We start from the raw sequence: 23,340 nt of genomic DNA, 5'->3' as shown, positions 1-23,340 counted from the left end.
TTTTTGAAGAAATGAAGTTAAAAAAGCATAGTTGTCCTGGGTAGCATTTAGAAGAAAACAATTCTATTACTGGTTATAGAAAAGAGCTTCATTTAAGTCATTTTACCATTTGGGACCCAGTTTCTAGCCTCTGTGAGATTTTTTCATCACCTCTTACTAGATAGTGGTTTAGTATCTTAATGTTTCTAGAAAGGGAAGAAAAGTGCTTCCCAAGGATTAGCTCTATATTCCAAAGAATAAAGACAAGAAGTATATTCTATATTTTTTACGGAATAGATTTTTCAGTATATTTTTAAGTTCATTTGTCTGTATACCTACTCTTGGAAAATCTATTTCAGTATAGTTTGAAAGCAAAAAATAAATAATAAAAACCTCAATATTTATTGTAAAGAAAACCCAACTATAAATGGTTCTATTTTTCACTGTTCCATGAGACGGGGAGGTAGAGTGATAAAGTTTTAAATCATACACAGACCTATTAAACACGGCAAAACTGAAAATCAAACTACTTATAAATCACACATATGCATACCATACGTACATAATGCAAGACCGAATGCATATTTACTATTTAAATATACCATATATTGCAAGTGGCAATTATTTACTGGGTCTAATATTTATCAAAGGAATTACCAAAGAGCACCTGATTTATTTAACCAAATTTTCTTTAGATCAGAATAATTACTCTTCATCAAATGGATTTCTTAAAATTGATGTAGTTTTTAAGTCTATATATATCCTAATTTCAAAGTTTGAAAGAAAAGACAATTACTATAAAACAAAGGTGACTACCACGAAACACACTTCATATACAGGAAAATTATATTAAGTGAATCAATGAACAAATGAAAATCTCTTTAAAGTATCTGATATCCTTTGTCAACTTATTTGTATATATTTCATATATATGATTGTGCAAAAAGTCACCAAGAAGAATTTCTCTCAGTAAGATGAGAACAATATCTCTAACTCCCTAATATCACTCTTTTTTCTCCCTCTTTTTTCTCCTTTTGGAACCATTTTTAGAGATGCAAACTATAAAATAAAAAAAGGTATGAAAATAATATAGTACATAACATAAAATGACCAAAATGCACATTTGGATATAATTCCGTATTATACAAACTGATTTTATTCAGCTTACGTTACCTCATTAGATCCTTGCAAAAATCCTATGAACTCTACAAGGCAAATTTTATCATCTCCATTTTATACATGAAGAAACTGATATTGTGAAGGTTGTGGTGATTCCAATAGTCATGTGACTAGTGAGTTGGAGATTCATGATTATAGGTAGAGTTCTGAATCTTGTTCTCATGTTCTTCCACCTTAGCAACCAGAGACAGGAATGGCACCATTCACGGCATCTCATGCAATTATTCAATTATTGCACCTGTAATTATGTTATTTTCAAGTTCATAAGAACATGTATGTCAGATTTACAGAGTGATAAATCAATAAAATAGCAATTTTTCTAGTTTGGAGCAAGACAGAAAGACAGAGGTAGATTTCATATATTCTATTTCAACACCTTAGAAAATATTTCCAAAAGTGATACCATTACAAAATATAAGCATAATTTTCTGAAATTGTAAGCTCATTATTTCAAGTACTTTCAAAAGCTAACATTTCTATAATTCCCTAAGCATATTTTCTTTAACCTTTCAAATTTCAGCACAAGATGATTTAAAAGCAAGGAGGAATAAATTTAACCTTATAGGAATCCACTCAGCATTTGGTTAAGTACTTCTTTCATTGCCTAGATTTGAAAAAATCAATATGCAGCACAAAAAGTAAACTTAAAATGGTAGTTTCGTCACTTGCAAATGAAATATCGAAGACTATGATTACCTGTAACAGTTAATTCAGTAGTTCTTCTCACAACAAAGCCTCCATATTTTAATTCGCAGGTATAATTTCCAATGTCATCTTCTCTGACTTCTCTTATAAGCAGTGTATCTCTTTTGAATACGATACTTGGCCTCCATGTTTTTGTCCTACACTCCTACATGAAAAACACAGAATTTCCGTAGTAAGTGTAACAACTGAGAAACAGAGAAAATTGTTTTAAATAACCAACCCCAAAGCTTTTAAAGTTATATTTTAAAAGGCTAAAGAGTTTGGGATTAATTCTAAAAATGTTTATACCTTCTCCACACCTCCTGGAAATCATGTACCTCAATTTGAAAAGAGTTGTTTTGTTGTTGTTGTTGTTGCTGTTGTTGTTGTTGTTGTTTAAAGAGAGAGCGAGAATGCGTGCATGTGAATGTTTGGGGGGGGGCGGAGAGAAAGGGGGAGACAGAATCCTAAGGAGACTTCACAGGACGCTTAGCACTGGGCTTGATCTCAAGACCCTGAGATCATGACCCGAGCCCAAATGAAGAGTCAGATGCTTAACCGACTGAGCCACCCAGGCGCCCCTGGCAAGAGTCACTTTATTAACTTCTAAGATTAGTGTCTCTAAATCAGATATATATTGATTTAGAAGTTATAAGAAAACAGACACTTGTTAAAATTACTCCTATCATTTTTAAAAGCAAATACTTCACATTTGATGGCTGTGAAATTATCCATCTTGATACTTGATACTGATAACATAAAATATAAGACATATTATTTTAGTGTAAAGTAGAAAAATTAATTCTGTAGCAGAAAATGCTTCTATTTCAACATTTTGAATCTTTTAATACTACATTTAGAAAAAAATTCTATTTATAACATGTATGTTCTACAATTTGTGAAAGAAATGGCCAACATTTATATATAAGGTCTTTACAGTACCATAAATATCTATTTCCATTGTTGATGGGTCTATCAAATTATGGTCTCTAAATTTAGCTTTGGATTATAATGATGTTGGCTCAGGAGCTTTCTCTTTTTGCCAGAACAGAAGTCTATTTCCTTTAGCCAGATTTGAAATCAATGTCATGAGGATAAAATAGCTTTAAGCCCTTTGATACTGATCAGAGGTAGCATTATATCGAAAAATATTTTTTGCCAAATCAAATTTTTGCAGACTATTATTTGATTATGTAGTTCAATGACTTCATACACGTGGGAGAAAATTATACAGTTATTTCAAAATATACATCTTATATCCTCATATTAGTTGCATAAAATGTCATAATTGTAAAAGTTATATACTGAATAAATGGAATATATATCGCCTTGACTGTGGAAAAATAATCTGGATTTTTGCAAGACTTTCAAGTTCCAAAAATACTGCATCTCTTCCCATTACTCCACTAGGGACAGTCTTTATAGCTTAAGGTCACGATGATTGGGATGATGGTGGAAACGTGACTAAAGGAGCAATGTGAGGCCAGCCATTTTAAATATTGAGTGTGTGCGTGCATGTGTGCATGTGTGCATGTGTAGAAGAAAACATCTGTTCTTAGAGGCCTTGGGTCAAACTCCCCTAATACCTCTCCCCTTTGAGGCAATCGTCAGGGCTTGCTAAGAATCTGCATGTAGAAAGCAGGCAAACCAATGAGAATCAGGGTGAGAAATACTCACTTTAAAAAAAGGGGAAAATAAACGTCATCTGCGCACAAATAGAGATCAGAGGGGCTAATATTTGAGGGCTGTCCAGGATAGAAATTCAACAGAAAAGGAGAAAAATATTTCAGCAGTTCCCTTGATGTCCTGAATCCTCCATTGCTTGTTATCAAGAATCAAAATTAAGTCTGACTCAGAGAAGGGCATTGCTAATTATGGAAAATCTCTTAAAAATTGTTAAAGATTTGTTTCTTGTTTAATTTATCATAAGTTTTGAACCCATGACATACTGGTATTGGTGGATCTAGTTACTAAGAGGTCAAGCTTCCCACATTCCTATTTCCAGAGAGTTGAACAAAGCAAATTTTACACTAGTACTCATTAAATCATGGATATAATATTCCAGACAAATGTTCATAGCACCTGTACTGTATTTTCTTATGTACACTCAATAACAAAAATTTCTTTGATGGTATAAAGAAGCTGAAGGGTACATTCTCATCTTAAAATTCAGAGAAAGTCCATTACATGATAGGAAGGAGAAGGGTTGGATTATTCTCCTTAAGTCTACAGTTCCTTTTGGTTTTTGAAAAAAAGTTTATCTAGCACTATTTTTATGATGTTATGAATTTTCATCAGGTTTTTAAAAATAAATATGCTTTTATATGAAAAGGATTAGAATATACACAGAGATACTTCCATTAAATAGAACATTTCAATAAAGCTATTGTACCATTTTCTTCATAGAAGTGAATCAATCTTTTCCTTGTTTGGAAACATGAGGAGTGTTTATATGAAGAGCTCTGAAATGAATCCTTAATATATTTTAGTTCCTGGAATTATCAAAACAGATTACAATGGACTTGAAAGAACTGAATGAACTAGATATGAACATAAACACAACAGCTTATCGCAATGGATCACCAATACAAATACTGACTAGCATTTATCAAAGCTATTGGTTTGAAAACATAAAGACCAGCACAACCTGCTATAGTATTTTAGGAGGGCAGAGATGAACTTCATCATACCCATATAACTTTTGTATCCAACTTGTCCAAGAATAAGATACACATTATTCTGTTTATAAGGAACAAAATCATTCACAGTACATACCTTATACCATAGGATTTCAGGTTCTCTGGTTGGTAGTAAAAAATCTTCTATGTCACGGCATGAAATTTCTTTGCTTTTGCTAAGTTCAGCTTTGTCAAAGTATTTCATCTTGGAGTTGTAGCAGAGTCCAGTGTCATTTTCACCCACTGTCAGTGAGATGGATACTTTCATACAGTAAGTGGAGTTTCTGTAATGAAGCAGAAAAAAATAGGTGGTCTGGTGTGAACAAAAAGTAAGTACCGCCAGGCAGTATGTTTACTTCACTGTAAGAGACAGACACAGAGACACAGAGAGAGAGAGAGAGACGGGGGGGGAGGAGAGGGAGAGAGAAAAGCAAAAATTCCATTGATTAATTAATGTTATGGTATCATGGCTTATTCCACAGGGCTCTCTCTTGCCACTCAGCTAAACAATGCTTGGTTCTCTGAAAACATCCAAGTAGTTTTCATTTGTTAGAAAAAAGGTTCGTATTATATATAAGTGTGGTCTGAAAAAATGTTTAATAGGGGTTTCTGTATCTAGAAAAGTAGGAAAAATAAAGGAAGATTTAGGTCAGGAAGGACGTCAACCTTGGGTTTATGCTAAACTTGGCAAACTCAACAGAGAAGTAGAAAAATGTGACTGATCTATTAAGCGTAACGGAAAGAAAAGAATAAGGCTGCTCAATTCTTACAGTGCGGATTGTCTTGGTAAGTGGAGAGCTTCTCAACGGATCTGGCAAGAAAACAGTCTTGGATATAAATACTGCAGGTTCACTGTCTTTACAGACCTAAACTCATTTGGGTTGGGACCTGGAGTCCAGGTTGTCAGATACGAGAAATATTCTATTTTTTTTAAAGATTTTATTTATTTATTTGACAGAGAGAAAGACAGCCAGAGAGAGAGGGAACACAAGCAGGGGGAGTGGGAGAGGAAGAAGCAGGCTTCCAGCAGAGGAGCCCGATGTGGGGCTCGATCCCAGGACTCCGGGATCACGCCCTGAGCCGAAGGCAGACACTTAACTACTGAGCCACCCAGGCGCCCCAAGAGAAATATTCTAATGTATTATGTAAGGACAACCCCACCCTGATATATTCTACAGAATCAGTTCATTAAAACAGTGTCTCATTTTATGACTTGTTGGTTCCTAAATCAGACTTATAACTTGAAATACATGAGAATAAAAATCATGTTCAGAGATCTCTTTGAAAGAGTTGGACCAAAGGAAGTTTTCTTTTAAACTGCACTCTTTCTGTTTGCTTTTTATGTCTCTGGACATTTAATGAACACTGCTACAGGTCAGGCATGGTGACACAGGCAGTGAGAATAAAGAGAAGCATATAACATCAAATTCAAGGTTTCGTACAGAATGTCTTACTTGGTAAGTGCCCAATGCCTCATTTGTATACTTGGTCATCAAAGTCCTGGATTTGAGTTTTACTGCTTACTAGTTCTGTAACTTTCGGCAACTCATTTAACCCTTTGTAACCTTAGGTGGGGGGTGTGACAACACGTGTCTGAGTATTAAATGGGATACTGAATTAATATCTGTTTGGCCTGTCACCAGTGATCAGTAATGTTGGCTCTTCTCACTCCACACTGGTGTACAGAGATCACAGCCCCCAAGTCCTCCTTCTTATTCAGCCAAGATGCTTGACATTTAAGCAGCTCCTTGATTTAAATTCTTGCTTTTTTTTTTAAAAAAATGCCTATATGACATGACGAGAATCACCAGAAAATAATTAGGTTGCTTATGGTATAATAAAAAATAAAGTTGGTCTTAGCTCCTGGCACAGATTTCCTGAAACTGTTAGAATTCCCTGTGTGATAGGAGTGTCTTTTGTTATTCAAAGGGAGCCCCTTTTAATCACCCTTGAGTTTATGTTAAAGAGATGACTTGAGGTGAAGGCCCTAGCAAGCCTTGGGATGGGGCTGGTTACCAGAAAGACGAAGTGTGCAGAAGGTTGGAATTTTTAACTCTACCCACTGACCTTCAGACAAGGAGGCAGGAATTTCAGGTTAAGCTCTATAAAAACCCAAGAACCAAAAAGATTTGATGAGTTTGGGTTGATGAATACATGGAGGTGCCACGAGGGTGGCATGCCTGGAGATGGCATGGAAGTTCTGTGCCTCTTCCTCTACCCCTTGTCCCATACATCTCTTCCATCTGACCATTCATTTCTATCCTTTGAAATATCCAATAATAGTAAGTAAATTGTTTTCCTGAGTTTTGTAAGCCATTCTAGCAAATGATTGAATCTAAGGAGGGGGTTGTGAGAACCTCTTATCTATAGTCAGTCTGTCAGAAGCACAGGTGACAATCTGGACTTGCAACTGGTATCTGAATTGTGAGGCAGGGGGCAGTCTTGTGGGATTGAGTCCTTAACCTGCAGGGTGTGATGCTATCTCCAAGTAGACAGTGTCAGAATAGATTTGAACTGTAGCATATCTAGCTGCTGTCGCAGAATTGCTTGGTGTGGAAAAAAATCCCACATACCTGGTGTCAGAAGAACTGAGAATGGGGGAGAAAAATAGAATTTTCACTTATAGTTATTTATTCAGCTTTATATTGGGTAACAAAACTGCCACATAATTATTATGTAGGCTTATTGAATGTGGATGTCTCTACCTTCATATAATAGCCTATAAGTAGATCTAAAATACTTTATTGGTGGGGGGTGGTGCTCAGGTGGCACAATCAGTTAAGCGTCTGACTCTTGATTTCAGCTCCGGTCATGATCTCAGGGTCGTGAGATCCAGCCACATGTTGGGCTCCACACTGGGCATGGAACTTGCTTAAGATTCTCTCTCACTCTCTCCCTCTGCCCTGCTCCCTCCCCTATCTCTCCCTCCCCCTTAAAAATAAAATACTTCAGGGCGCCTGGGTAGCGCAGTCCTTAAGCGTCTGCCTTCGGCTCAGGGAGTGATCTCGGCATTCCGGGATCGAGCCCCACATCAGGCTCCTCTGCTGGGAGCCTGCTTCTTCCTCTCCCACTCCCCCTGCTGTGTTCCCTCTCTCACTGGCTGTCTCTCTGTCACATAAATAAATAAAATCTTTAAAAAAAATAAAATACTTCATAGGTGAAAGCCTTCACCTTTAAACAAAGTCAATCGGTAACAAGGTCCTGAAAGAATGTGTTCAGAGATTTTGTTAGAATGATAAAATATATTCCCTGCTCTCAGCTCCTCACAATCCAGGAGAAGTGACACACAAGTAAATAGCTGAATTTCAATGTAATAAGCACTACAAAGAGCTACTGTGCACTACAACAGTAGTGTCAAAGAAAGAAACAAGACTTTAAAAGTTGGGATACCTGGTTGAGTTAAGGAATGAGTAAGAATATGGCAATTTTAACAAAGGCTATTTCAGCAAACAGTATGCACAAAGGCTTGAAGACATGCAACAACTTGATGTGGTTGGAGGAACTGCCAATAATTTGGTGTGGCTGGATTAGTTATAAAGGAACAGCAGGAAGTAAGGCTGGAGAGGTATGCAGAAGAATGAAGGAGTGGCATGTAAGCCACAGCAGAATGTGGACTTTAGGCTGGGAAGTGAAGACATTTGGATTTTGGAAAGATTTTTCTGATCACAGTGAGAAAAATGAATTGGCGAGAACAGAGGATTAAATGGAGTGAGACAATAAGAAAGCAACATCATTCAATCAGGAGAAAAATGGCAGCTCCAAAGGCAATGACCATTGAGACAGAATGAAGGAATCATGTTCAAATTATATTTAAGATACAGAATCAATATGACAGGGAAGGAGCAAAGGAAATAGAGGTATCCAAGATGATGAAGAACTTCTCTCAGATGAGTATATGAAAAGTAGAGTCAATCTCTCAGCACGGAAAATACGGAAAAAGAAACAGCTTAGAGAGAAAAGAAAGTGTGCTAAATTTTAGCTTGAGCTTCACACCCAAGTAGAAAAAATAGCCTCTTTGGGTATGCCAGAAATATTGCTCATGCATTATTTATTAATTTTACTCCAGCACAGACTAGAGCATGCTCTTCACGGGTTCATTTTAAGATAATATTTTCAGAAAAAATAATTACCTAAGTTAAAGCAATTAACTATCCAAGGACACATTCCAATGTGTAGTAAGAAAATACGCACATTTTAGAATAATCCTGATATTTGTACGCATTAGAATTCTTCAAGAACAGACTTTACTAAGAAGTCAGTCAGTGAATTCTAAATTTGTATACTCCACATTAATCTTTTAAACTCATGACTTTTAGGTTTTCCTTCTCCTCAAACTATTGATTGCTGTTGTTTGTTTTCCTATACCTTCTTTTATCAAATGCCAGACATGTTTTATACAGACAAGGTTAAGAGCAAGATCTCCAAAACCCAACCGTAAGAGGTTCGGATTCCAGCTCGATCACTCATGACTTTTGAAAATTAGGAAAAGTTACTTGACTTCTCAGGCTTCCATTTCCTCATGTGTATAAGGAGAAAATCATACTAAGACCTCAGGGGTTGATTTGGGAGTCAAGCATGTTAAAACACAGAAAGAACTTAGGGCAGGGCCAGTCTTCCGGTGAGCTCTCAGGAAGTGCTAGATATTATCATCTGTACAACATCCCCTCTCCCTATTTCTTTTAGATTTCCATTTTCCAGGCCAGCCACCCAGGGTTTGTTCAGAAGGCAGCTGAGACAGACAATATAACCAGTTCTTTGGTGTTTAATTAGTGTCAGGCATAAGCATCAAGATAAATCCTTATGTTTTTCTTACGGGATATCTGAGTGGGCTGGAGAAGAGTAAGTAAACTTGATGAAAAATACAGACTCCTTGCCCCAGTCATCCCCTTCTCCTCTTCTATAAATGTGACTGACCTCTAATTTCCATAATGTGGATCCAGATGAGCACACTTCTGTATTTTTACTTTCCTGACGTTTACTCCTCAGCTCTGTGAGGTGACTGCTGATTTACAACTGTCTGGTAATGTCTGGAACTCCAGACTCCCCAGGATAACACTATTTCCAAATTACTTTCAATGTTTTAATACTTGTTTACCGTTTCCGTTCATCAGGAGGTGATTTAAAAAGCTAAAAATAAAGCATCCAATGAACACTATAGTCCTATTTGCTGAGAAGAGCTAACAGGAAGCAAGCAACTTGTGACACACTAATAAACATGTGATCCCCCTGAGGGTAGTTACAGACTCTCAAAGTAAAGAGCACCATGCGCCATGATCAAATCGGCAGCACGAACGCTATGGCACTGTGGCTTTGTGCCATCAGGGAGATACCATGAAATGGGATAAATGGGGTAAGGCGAATGCTCCTATAGGACGGACAGTGAAAACCATCAGTGCGTATTTACTTGACTTCTATTGTTGAGAACAGATGGGCTGTAATCTAGGCAACAAGTTAAATCATGACTGCTGGTTTACATGTTAATAAAATGGCTAGAAAGACAGGGTGTACACATATGTGGTGGAAACAGTTATTCTTAGCTGATTCTGAACACTGAATTGTCCTAATAATGATATTATTGTGGATTAAAAAAAGACCTAGTTCAACCACACTTTGATAATAAATAAAAAAATACAACAATCAATCAATTTTTAAAAAGACCTAGTATTCTCTGGTAAAGGTGACCTGCAGTACACACCAAGGACACAGAATGTATGGTACAGACCAAAGTCATGCAGATTTCCTTTGTTTCACCTGCTGAGGTTACAGCAAAACAACCCAATGCCTAAACAAGTCAACAACTTATCCAAGTTCTACTCTGTTTAGTGGCAAAAATGGGATTAGAACTCACATCTCCTAATTTCTAATTCTATATGCTACTGGAGAGCATTAGTGCTGGGTCAGCACACAAAAACCATATATATGTATATATTCAAGACTGTTTAAAACAAACTCTTAACCCCTGGTTTTATTTAATTTTATACCCCCAAAGAGATGTCTTCTGGAGAAAGGGAGAATGTGATCTAACTTGGATTTCTTTGAAGATTTGGGTCTTTAAACTTTCCCAAATTTAGTAAGGATTAAAAGGGATGAAGGGACAGGTCTTAAAGAAATACCATGTTTTTTTTTTCCAGCTTTTTCTACTACGTACTTTTTACAAACTCATACTTGAAAATGAGGTGGCTTGTGAAACGATTGCCTTAGAGTCCTGTCTTAAAAGGGAGGAAAACAACCATCTACCCTTAAACCAGTATAAAGATTGAGAACTAACAAATCTATTTGAACATAATCAAGAAGCAAATATGTGACATACCAAAGTAATTTTCATTTTATGTAAGTACAGACTGTGGAAGTCAGTACAGGGCACTGAAGTGCTCCACAGGTTTCTTAGCAGTTTGCTACGTTGACATGGACAAGGGTTCTGAAATGGCATGCATGGGAGCTATCACAGACTTAAAAATTTCATCTTTTACAGGATGACCACATTGCACAACTGCAGATCGAGTTGCAGAAATGAGGGTGGTCCAGACAGGAGGTAAAAAGGAAAACGAGGTGTGAGAAGGGAAAGTTTGGGTATTACCTGATCAGCCGATAAAGCACGATAAAAACCACATGACACCACACAGAAGGGTAGCACAGTTACAACTACTCTGCAATCATACCTGCCATGCATGATACTGCGTAGTTCTGAACATCTCTCTCCTACTCCAACAGAATTACCAGTAGCATGATTGTTAAATAGATCCTTTAACAGCATCACTAAACCCTTGACCTGTCTGTTAATTCTCGGGTTCCTAGGGAAAATAATAACATTGCCATAGTAGTTGGAAATCTTTTCCCACATTATGAAGTGCTGAGAAAGAAAAGGAATTTGATCAACGTTTTTAAAGGATTAAGTTGGTCTCTGCTTCTCTGTCTTATGTGGTCTACACTAACATTCATTGGTCATTTTTTAAGTCATACTCCTTTGCACAGAAATGTTTTGTAAAAATAAAAGCACACAGTATTTTGAAAGTGGCACAAATATTTGGGCATGGAAAGACAGCAGATCCGAGCTGCAGACCTGAGCAGAACTGAACTCTCTGGAAGGTGGTTCCTTGACCACAAATTTGCCCTTGGTGTCTAATCATTAGTGGTGAAAATAAAGTGTTAGGAATAAAAAAATGTAAGGGTTAGATTGTGGACGGAACATCCTACAGTTTGTTAAGCCTTAAATATGATTTGATAGTTTATTTCTAATCTTAAAGCCTTCCAATTTTTTCTATCTTTAATTTTTTTCTCTCCGTGTTCATGGCAATGCCTGAAGCTACGCATGTGGCCCCTCTGTTATATCCTATCTTTCTTACACATATTACGCTTAGAGCTACCGGCACTAAATGTGAAATTTGTTTGGATTAGGTTTTCTTTTGAGAAGAGCTCCAGAGGACCTATTGATTTAACTGTGCTTGAAATCAGCCCTTGTAAAAAGATCACAGAGAGACCACTGAGGAAGTGATAAGACTAAAAATGCCAGTTTATTGCCTTTTCATTTGAAATTCAGTTTTCCAAAAATTTAAGTGGTAAACTGAACTTCTACAGTCCTACTAACTATATATTCAAAATAATTATCTCTGTCTTTTTTGGTGGCAATTCATTAATATAATTTTGCCATCTCTGTTTTTTTTTTGTTGTTGTTGTTGTTTTGCCTAAGATTCCTGAAGCATTAGAGTTGAGAAGGTGTTGATATATGGAATTCTAGTCCAGTATTTCTCTGTCTGAGTTATTCTTGGGCATGAGGACTTTTGAACTTCACAACTACACCATGCAGTCTCTTTCCTGACCTCTTCTTGAGGGAGGAGGAAAGGAGACAGACAAACAAAAATAAAAACATGTCCCTGAAGAAAACTGAGGCCCAGGACGTGGGTTCAAGGTCACATAAATTACAAATTATAAATTTCTTCAGGAAAGCCTATCCATCTTATCCTTTATTTTCCTTGAAACAATCTCAATTTGTAATCATTTATTTCCACTTATTTTTGCTGTCTTCTCTGTTAATATGTATTCTTCTCACAGTATATAAAATAAAGGAGTTAGCTGCATGCTGTTTGGATTCTTGGAGGCCTTTTTTTTTTTAATTTGACAGAGAGAGAGAGAGACAGCCAACAAGAGAGGGAACACAAGCAGGGGGAGTGGGAGAGTAAGAAACAGGCTCCCAGCAGAGCAGGGAGCCCGATGCGGGGCTTGATCCCAGGACCCTGGGATCATGCCCTGAGCCAAAGGCAGATGCTTAACGACTGAGCTACCCAGGTGCCCCAAGAGGCCTATTTTTTTTAACAGGTAAACTGCATACAACATAAACTTAACCATTAACCATCTGAACATGTACAATTAAGTGTCATTCAGTACATTCATAATGCTGTGCAACCTCTATCTAGTTCTACAACATATTCATCATCCCAAAAGGAAGCCTATAACTATTAGCAAGTGCGCCCTATTTCCCCATTCCCACAGCCCCTAGCAAACATCAACCTGCTTTCTGTCTTCATGGATTTGCTCATTAGGACTATTTCATATAAAAAGAATAATATAATGTGTGGATTTTTTTGTGTGGCTGCCTTCTTTCACTTAGCATAATGTGTTCAAGGCTTACCCACATTGTAGTATGCATCTGTACTTCATTCCTTTTTGTGGCTAATAGCCCAGTGTACAGATATACCAATATAATTCATTTGTACATGACCAGATGGACATTTGAGTTTGTTTCTACATTCTGGCTACTGAAAATAATGCTGCTATGCACATTCATGTGCAAGTATTCACTTGAGTTCCTTCTTTCAATACTTTTGGGAATATACCTAGGGGTGGAAATGTTGGGTCATGTGGTTATTCTATGTTTAATTTTCTGAGAAATCAAGCAATTCTTTTTTTAACCTCTTAAGCTCTTTCTACCCTTCTGAATACCAGTTTCTACTGGTACAGGGTGACTAAGGCATTAGACAAATGTGTTCACTGACTATTGTGGTTAACGACTTAAAAGGCCTAATGATTTTTTAAGTACCTAGTACAGTGCCAGGCATAGAGCAGGCACTCTCAATAAATATTTGTGAAATGAATGAAAACATTTTTCGTTAAGGTCTATATAGTTCTGATTACATTTCTTCTTTGCTCAATCCCTTTAAACAACTCTCATCTACACCTCACCAAATGAGTTTTTATCCCCTTTTGTTTTATGCTTCTTTAAAGCAGCACACACTTCCTGATAGTGGATGTAGCAAGAAAATGCATCTTCCAGGTCCAGCAAAAAATTAAAGTAGAGCTATAAAGATTTCCTGGCATGGAATAGCTATCTGCAATCACCTGATTATCTCATTCTCTCACTGTGTATGCAACAAGACTTTCTTCTAACTGTAGTTGAATCTTCTTGATTTGAAAGATAAGAAAAAGGGAGAATAAATGTGTGAGCCACATTTGGGCCAGTTGTAAATCACTTTTTTTTCCTTTCCAAGAATCACCCAGGCAGCTTTTTTCCATAGTGAGCATAATAGTGCTTATGCTATTAAATCTTACTCCCAGGCTATTGTAGAGAAGAGGTGACCGAGGATCCAGATGTTGAGCTAATCCTACACCCTACCTCCTCATTTTACAATGAAAATTCTAGGAAAAGTTGTAACAGAGTAAAACAAAATCTATATTAATCTTTAAAGAAGACAGACAACTACCAGAGTTTGCTGAAATTGTACTCATTCACAAATACACTTTTCAGAGTTAGATTAATAACATATAAACATATGGAAACATGCTTTTCCCCCTGCTATATAGAAACCAAATGTGGACAATGTCAGGAAACAGCCCTCATAATCGGTGGGGTTTCTTTTTTTCTGCTAATATTTCTTAAAATATTTTCTAGATGTCATAAGGGCATATGCCTTTTTTTTTTCCCTTTTACTTGCAGGTCAATATTTCTTGATAATAGCTTTGCTTTCCTTAACTTCAGAAGAAAAATACAATAAATAAAATTAACTGTGAAGATGGTAAATAATCTTAATTATTAAGGACATTTATATCATATTTCTAATTACATGTATAAGACAAAAACCAAATCTATTCCATAAAATTGATAAGGTGCATATCTTCAGACTCTAGAGACTGGTGTCAATTTAAATATGCAATGCTTACCAAAATTCATGATCAGAGTTTCATGTAAAGAGTGTACTCTCTGAACTTAGCATATATAGAAACCAGCCTAATTTCTGCATACACAAAGGGAACAAAACAGCATGCCTGTATCCACAAAAACTCTTCTCACCCAAGAGACTTTGGAGGAAAAGTAAATGGAAGCAGAAATGCTCCCAGAAAAGGAGACTGTGGCTACCACCCTTGACTCAACATGTTCATACCACCAGGTTGGTGCTCAAATGTGAAGGTAACATGTGAGCTCTTACTTGCTTTTTCATTTTTGAACTATTTCACTGACTTTTCTCCTGTAACAGTTCAAGATAATTTCTTTCTATGTAAACTCAATATATTTCTCCTAACCCTTCCCAGAGCAAAGGCATGCCATTTGATAGAAACAAAATAAAACCTTTAAGTCAAGCAGAGAACACACAACCTAACCTAGACATGAATGTATAACATCATTTTACTAAATGAGTCAACTATCGCTTTTCGAGCATTTAAAATTCATTAATTCAGTCAATACATATTTGTTGAGCAAAGACTAAGCATCTGGCCCAGCTGGGGATAAAGCAGTGAACAAGCAAAGTACTTGCTTTTATGGAGCTTATATTTTACTGAGAGGAAATGGTGGCGGGAGGGATATTGTACAAAAAGCTTTATACAATACCACTTCACAGACACTAGAATGGCTACTATTAAAAAATGGAAAACAACAAGTTTTGGCAAAGATGTGGAAAAAATGGAACCCTAGTGCACCACTAGGAGGAATATAAAATGGTGCAGCTGCGATGGAAAACCAGCTTGGCAGTTCCTCAAAAAGTTAAACACAGAGTACCATATGATCTAGCAGTTCCACTCCTAGATAGATACTTAAAAGAATTGAAAGCAAGGACTTAAAGAGATACTTCTGTAGCAGTGTTCATAGCAGCATTACTTACAATGCCAAAACATAGAAACAACTCAAAGTCTATCAAAATAGGAATGCATAAACAAAATGTGGTATACGAACACAACAGAATATTATTTGGCCTTTAAAAAGAATGGCTTTTTGATACCTGATGCAACATGGATGAACTTTGAAAACACTATGCTAAGTGAACTAAGTCAGACACAAAAGGAAGAACATTGTATAACTCCATTTACATAACTAGAATTGGCAAATTCAGAGACAAAAGTAAAAGAGAAGTTACCTGAGCTGGGGGGAAGAGAGAAATGGGGAGTTGCTGTTTAATGGGTACAGAATTTGTTTGGAATGACAAAAAATTTCTCAAAATGGACAGTGGGGATGGTTGCACCACATTGTGAATGTACTTAATGCCACTAAAGCATATGATCAGAAATGGTTAAAATGGTAAATTTTATGTTATGTATATTTTACCACAATAAAAAACAATGAATGTTGCACTTTAAATGCATGAATTATATGGCATGTGAATTATATCTCAGTAAAGGCATTATTTTTTAAAAAAGCTTTTATGCGTTCTCTCATCTAATCTTCCTCTAATACCATACCTATGTTTCATCTCCTGTGTTTGTATCTCCAGCTCTGACCTCTCTCTGAACTCTAGATTTACGTATCCAGTTGCCTATTTATCATACCTATTTGAAATCTAAAAAGTTACTTGAGACCTAAGGTGCCCCACAAATAAATCTTTACTTTTATCCTCAAAGCTACTCCACCTAGCCCCCCATATGGCACTGACTGCCACAATATTTACCCAGCTGCTCAAGCAAGATAGCTAGAATTTCTTTCAGACATTACAGGCTCACCCCAACAAAACTAGTATGAGGAGAGTGAAGACGTATCAAAAACTCAATAGTTAAATAATATTTCAATACAATGTTTAAAAACCAAATAAACACAAAAAATCTATGAGAACAATAAAGGTCTGTAATTTTACCACTCAGCTTTATATTTATCTTATCAATGATCACTAATTGATATTTTCTTGATTTTCATTCTGTATATAGGTATATATTTTGTCTTCCATACAGTGGAAGTGCCATGAGGGCAGGAGTTTTATTTGCCTTGTTCACCACTTTATCCAATAAAGATGTCTACCATTTACCAGGCTCTCCTACTGGCTGACTTCAAAGTTCAATTTTTCCAAGAAAGGATCTGTCATTTCAGGTTCTGGAGTTGGTTATTCAACTTCCTCCCTCTCTTTTTCCCCTCCAGGCAGAAGGCTGGCTGTGGCTTCCTGCTGTTGCTGACCCCTGGAATTCCTCACGTTGTGCCATTTCAGCTCTTCTACCATATTTATAACCCAGTTTGCATATTAAATTTCCCCTACTGAAATACTTGGAATGAATTTGCTCTAACTACCTAGATCTTGCTCAATACAGTAGTTTAGGCAACAAATAGCTGAGTGTTTTATCTACATTATACATAATTCCTAAAGTCTCCCATGAGGTAAAATAAAGAGGTACACAAATCATATAGTCATCTATTTGCAAATAGTACAAATAACACTGTATAAACATAGCACATTTAATAAATTAAGACGCTTTTGCATTTTCCTATCTATGATGAAAATCTTTTATTGATATTTTAAAACCAAAAAAAAAAAAAAAGAGAGAGAATTAAACAGTGAGTTAATGTAATTTAAAGGCAGAATTACAGGGCTTCTGAGTGGCTCAGTCAGTTAAGCATATGACTCTTGGTTTCAGCTCAGGTCAGGTGGGCTTCCTGCTCAGTGGGCAGTCTGCTTGAAGATTCTCTCCCTCTCCCTCAGCCCCTCCTTCACTCCCATGTGCTCTCTCTCTCTCAAATAAATAAATAAATGAATGAATCTTTAAAAAAATGAAGTCAGAATTAGACATTTTTGGGGAGAGACTTTTTTATTCTATTTGACCTGCATATTTCACAGTTGGTTTCTTTTCAATCCATTTTATGTAATTTTAGTATCAATTCCAATGAACAGTAACTTTTAGATTTTTCTGACTAGAAAGAAGAGCCATTTATCTGAATCACCTACAATTCACTAAAAAAGCAAATAGTTTAAATGCCAGTAATCTGATAACTTTCCTTGGTAAAAAGAGGCTACTTTTAGGAAAAAAAAAGGTCTAATAATTTGCATTTCTTTATAAATATAAACATGATTATAATGTGACAATTACATTAAAATTTTTGTCAACAAAAATGTTGGAATAAACTCCTTTTCACTTTGACTGCCAGAATATAATGCCACAGAGCAATGTTAAAGGCTTGATTAAAAGTGTCAAAAACAAAACATAAGTGGGTTTAAACTTTACTCAAATATGATAAAGAATACAGGAAGAAGGAGAAGGAGGCACAACTGGACAGTTGCATGCACAGAACTCACTAACTGGCTGTGTGATTAGAGACAAGTAACTAGTCTTCCTTGAACTTCAGTTACCTGATCATAAAATTATAAGGATACTTAACTTCCTAGCCTTGTGGGAGAAGCAAATAGCATCTAATGTAAAAAGACTTTGTAATGGACAAACAGCTACTTAACACGGATCACTGCTGTTACTATGATATACAGTCATGGCTTAACCCCTTAGATGATCGTCAACCTCACTACAACTCTTGAATCTTCTCACTTACGCCCAATGCTGTTTCACATACTCTTTGTTATTCATAATATTTCACCACTGGCTAAATATGGAATGTATATCAAGGTCACCATTTTTTAAAAGATTAATCTCCTTTCCAGCAGCACATCATAAAGAGATAAATCACACAGCCCTTTATATTTAATCTCTTTATCCTACTGTGAATATAGTCCTCCCCCATTTTTGTTCTCCAGATCCAACTTTTCTTTTTTATAAAAAAGTTCAATATAAATAGAACACCCTTTCTGGGAGTTAAGTTCCATACATTTGAAATTCAGTTAAACTTATCTCATATTATTGCCAGAAAGAGCTACAGTTGCCATGAGGCATAAAGTGGAAGGTATCCCTAGATGCAGCAGGAAGGAGAAAAATAAATAAATAAAACAGCATGAATGAGGGCTTGCCCATTATTAGCTTTGCTCTATTCTTGGTTTTTGACGGAAGAATCACCAATGGGACTCAAGAACTAGATGGCTAAATATTTGCAGATGTCAATAGCTACATGCATGGAAAAGACATTTTGAAATTCAGTATTTTTAGAAGTATGGGTCATATGAAAAACACTTATCCCTAGCCAGAGGATTGGTGGGATAATTACACAAGAGACTTTGCAATAGTCAGCTGTCAAGCCTACTTTGCTGTCAATACTATAAGGTTACTTCTCATGTTCTTCTCATATGAAACAACTGTTACAAAGAAATGAAAATGGCTTTATTGTATACATGAATTCTAGTTATAATATCTGCTTCTTCCTTAAGAGTCCATTATGGTAATAGCGAGACAGAGAAAACTCTTATGGAATGGAGGAGTTCAATCCCGATTATATTCAGTCTTATCAGGATGCAGGGCCTTCCCAAATTGTTCTTCATATACACATGAACAATATCATAACGATTAACTGGACATCTTTTACTTGAGTGCTTTCTTGAAGCTACAATTTTTGCAACAGCACTGTAATCATTCCCACTGTCAAAACCCGTCTGTTCACTAGTCTATTAAATACAATTGTAACTGACTACCTTGGTGGCTAATTTGAAAAAGCTATTACGTTGCTTCTGGCTCCCGGTTTTCTTTACTAATATGGATTTGTTTGGAATCCAAATTGTACAAAGTACTGCTGCCTAATTTGACTTAGTAGTTACTGATGTCTTTATTTACCATTTATTATGTCTATAGTGTATAAAGCACATAGCATGAATAAGTCATTAATCTGAATTGTGGCTTTGGGTATGTTAGTTTCTCATTTGTCAAATAAAAGTCTACATAAAGGCTTACATCCTTTTCTGAAATTCCAAAATAACATTATTGATAATATCATTATGCAGGTTATATGTACCTGACCCATTTAGTGCATTATTGAGTGATTTTACAGAGAGGTAGTCTTCGTGTGCACGTTTGTGTACTCTATGTCTACCTGTAACTTACCTCTTCCCTTTCACAGATACAAATCTTTTAGTGGTATTGTAAACTATTCTCATTTTCTCAACACAGGCTCATCAATTTCTGTACTATGGTCTCAGTTTTCTCTCCATTATTTCTCAGAAAATGTTGTTACTAGTGTTACCAATAATCTCTTGGCTTTCAATCATTATCTGGCTTCAGCACAATATGACATTGAATACTATTTATGTACCATCATCTTGCGATTTTATTAGAAGGCCTTTTCCTGGTTTTCCTTTTGTGCTTCTAGTCACTCAGTCCTTTTTGGTTAAATGCCAGAATTTCCCTACATTTTTGTCCTTGCTATTCATTTCCTCTTGAGTGCTCTTATGCAGCAAAATGATACTCAGAAGGAAGTACAGCTACCTCCTCCGATGGAGTACGAAGTAACAGCAGAAATGTTGCACTTTTTAAAAAAAATTGAAAAGTAAGTATATTTTTCATGAGTATATGCTAATAGTGCAAAATTCTTACCTATGAGCCCCAGCCACCCTAAAGCCAAATTTGGTGGCAAATGCTATTACCATGTTCTTTGTTATCCACAGGAATTGGTCCAATTAACACCCTCCGCAATGTTTAAGAGTTGTCTGTTTCCCCACACCAGTAGCTAACAAGATAAACTATAAAGTATTTTCATCTTTGGCAATGTAATAGGTAAAAATAGGACTTTTATTTTAGTCTTAACTTATAATTCTATTATTTGTGAAGTGGAATGTCTTTTCATATACTTAAGTGGTTTTTGTATTCCTTCTTTTGTGAACTGTCATTTTAACCCCTTTATTCTTCCCTTCTAGGTTAATGATCTTATTTTTATTAATCTGTAGACATCTTCTATGGCCAAATTCTGAGATGGGAAATACTGAGAAACAATTTGAGACCACGTAGATTAGACCATCAGTTACTGAGGTATCAAAAGAAAGGAGCATAGAAAGAGCACACAGAGACACACAGAGGTGGTCAACTCTTCTTAGGAAGAGAGTGAGATACCTTTGAGAGGAAATGTTTCCTTTGAAGACTTAATGGTGAAGGCGGGAGGAGGGGGAAACCTGACTAAAAATAAAGGGCTCTAGTGAACCAAAATTGGGTCAAAGAATCAGAAGAAACCAGACTTGTGAAAAAAATGTACCATTTGTTAAAAACTACCACCACCACCAACAACAATAAAAATAATAAGATCCACATGTCATAATGACAACAGAAGAAGGTGGTACTGAAATATGAAATCAAGTAAGCCATGGGATCTCCCGACCCTACACACCTCAAAGTGTCTTCTATTGCTGATTCAGGGGGAAAAGCCAAAAAAGGAGAATCAGTTCAACAAACAACAGTTGTAAAATACATGTGCACACGTGCACACCCACACTCACACAAAGCGAGGAAAATTCTACCTTGACACACCAACAGGAATTTTATACATAAACAAGTGATTGTGCAATTGGAAGAACACTACATATCATAAAATTAAAAAAAAAAGAAACTCCAAATAGAATAGGACAAATCACATGAAGATATGAAACAAGAGCTAATCAAATTCAGGAGAGATAGGAAATGAATGAGGACTAAATTATAAGGTGTTTGTGGTGGGGCCAGTGAAAGATGACCTCCTCTAATTCTCAGCACACTTGAATATAATGACTTATCACTCCTTTAATTATGATATGTTACGTGGCACCATAACTTAAAACAGGGAAGATGATACCATACTTTCCAGTTGGGCCTTTAAAAGCTTGGAGCTTTCTCCATCTGGTAGCAGAAGAGGAAGTCTGAGACACTTGAAGCATGAAAAGGATTCAATAAACTATCACTAGTGTAGAGATGGAAGAAGCCACTTGACAAAGAAACAATATAAGCAACTTTTAGGAGCTAAGAGTGGTTCCTGGCTGACAATCAGAAAGAAAATGGAAACCTTAATCCTATAACCACTAAAGTCTAAATTTGGCCAACTACTTGAAGTGGATTCTTCCCCAGATCCTCCAGTTAAGAGCCTGGCCAGGCAACCTTGACTTCTGACTTGTGAGACACTAAGCTGAGCTTGTCCTGTGTTCTGACCACAGAACTGTGAGAAAACAAAAATGAGTGTTGGTTTTGGCCTATAAGTTTGTGGTAATTTGTGATGGCAGCAATATAAAATTAAAAGAGTTCCCAAGGAAAAACAGGTATAACCACATTTAACATAGGCTTATAAAGGAAAGAATAGAAAAGAAACAAGAAGTAATACAAAAAGGTTTAGAGAGAACATGATAGAAAAGACAAAAAAGATTATCCAACATACTTCAACTGAAATACCTGAAGGAAAAATAGCAATTCAAAGGAATCAAATCAAAGGAATAGAAGAATGTTTTAAGATTCTACTAAAGAAAACTTTGTTGAAATAAAAGCTCTGGATTTACATATTAAAATAACTCATCACATGCTAGGAAAAAAGAGAAAGGATGTTCAAATCCAATAAATACTTTATCAAACCATTATACTTTAAAAATAATGAAAGACCCCACATTGTCAAAGCGATTCTGAAAAAGAAAAGTGAAGCTGGAGGTATCACAATTCCAGACTTCAAGTTATATTACAAAGCTTTAGTATTCAGAACAGTATGATACAGGCACAAAAACAGACAAAAAGACAAATAGAATAGAAAACACAGAAAATTCAGAAATGAACCTACAACTATATGGTCAATTAATCTTTGACAAAACAAGAAAGAGTGTCCAATAGGAAGGAGATGGGTTCTTCAACAAATGATGTTGTAAAAACTGGAAAGCAACATGCAAAAGAATGAAACTGGACCACTTTCTTGCACCAGACACAAAAACAAATCCAAAATGGATTAAAGACTTAAATGTGAGACCCGAAATCATCAAAACCCTAGAAGAGAACACAAGCAGTAACTATTTCGACATTGGCTGTAGCAACTTCTTTCTAGTAGGCAAAGGAAACAAAAGCAAAAATAAACTATTGGGACTACACTAAAATAAGAAGCTTCTGCACAGTGACTGAAACAATCAGCACAACTAAAAGGCAATCCACTGAATGGGAGAAGATATTTGCAAGTGATATATCTGATATATCTGATAAAGATATTTGCAAGTGATATCTGATATATCTGATTTGGTTAGTATCCAAAATACATAAAGAACTTATATAAATTGAGACCCCAAAAAACAAATAATTTAATTTCAAAATGGAAAGAAGTGAACATACATTTCTCCAAAGAAGTCATCCAGATGGCCAACAGACACATGAAAAGATGCTCAATATAACTCATCATCAGGGAAGTGCAAATCCAAACCACAATGAGATAGCACCTCACACCTGTCAGGATGGTAAAAATAAAAACACAAGAAACAACAGGTGTTGACAAGGATGTGGAGAAAAAGGAAGCCTCTTGTACTGTTGGTGGGAATGCAAATGTATGAGGTGCAGCCACGGTGAAAAACAGTACAGAGGTTCCCCAGAAAGTTAAAAATAGAACTACCTTAAGCTCAAAAAGATATATCCACCCCTATGTTTTTAGCAGCATTATATACCATATATACCATTGCAAGCTACGGAAGGAGCCCGGGTGTCCACCAACTGATGAATGTTTAAAGAAGATGTGATATGTGTGTGTGTGTGTGTATATATATATATATATATATATATATATATA

At 36.1% G+C, this 23,340-nt stretch overlaps 1 protein-coding gene across 2 annotated transcripts in view; it reads right to left on the bottom strand.

The window, feature by feature from the left end:
• Nucleotides 1–23,340, bottom strand: part of IL1RAPL1 (interleukin 1 receptor accessory protein like 1) — a 1,333,324-nt gene that overhangs the window by 553,931 nt on the left and 756,053 nt on the right. For both annotated transcript variants that reach the window (XM_034649157.1, XM_019797284.2), the window contains 2 exons: nucleotides 4,618–4,804; nucleotides 1,855–2,008 (listed from right to left, as the gene is read on the bottom strand). In XM_034649157.1, the coding sequence (XP_034505048.1) occupies nucleotides 1,855–2,008; nucleotides 4,618–4,804 (341 nt within the window). The remainder of the gene's footprint in view (nucleotides 1–1,854; nucleotides 2,009–4,617; nucleotides 4,805–23,340) is intronic.

The sequence above is a fragment of the Ailuropoda melanoleuca genome, chromosome X (genome assembly GCF_002007445.2).
Source record: "Ailuropoda melanoleuca isolate Jingjing chromosome X, ASM200744v2, whole genome shotgun sequence".
NCBI classification, from domain to species: Eukaryota; Metazoa; Chordata; class Mammalia; order Carnivora; family Ursidae; genus Ailuropoda; species Ailuropoda melanoleuca.
This window is presented reverse-complemented; position numbering and strand designations above follow the sequence as displayed.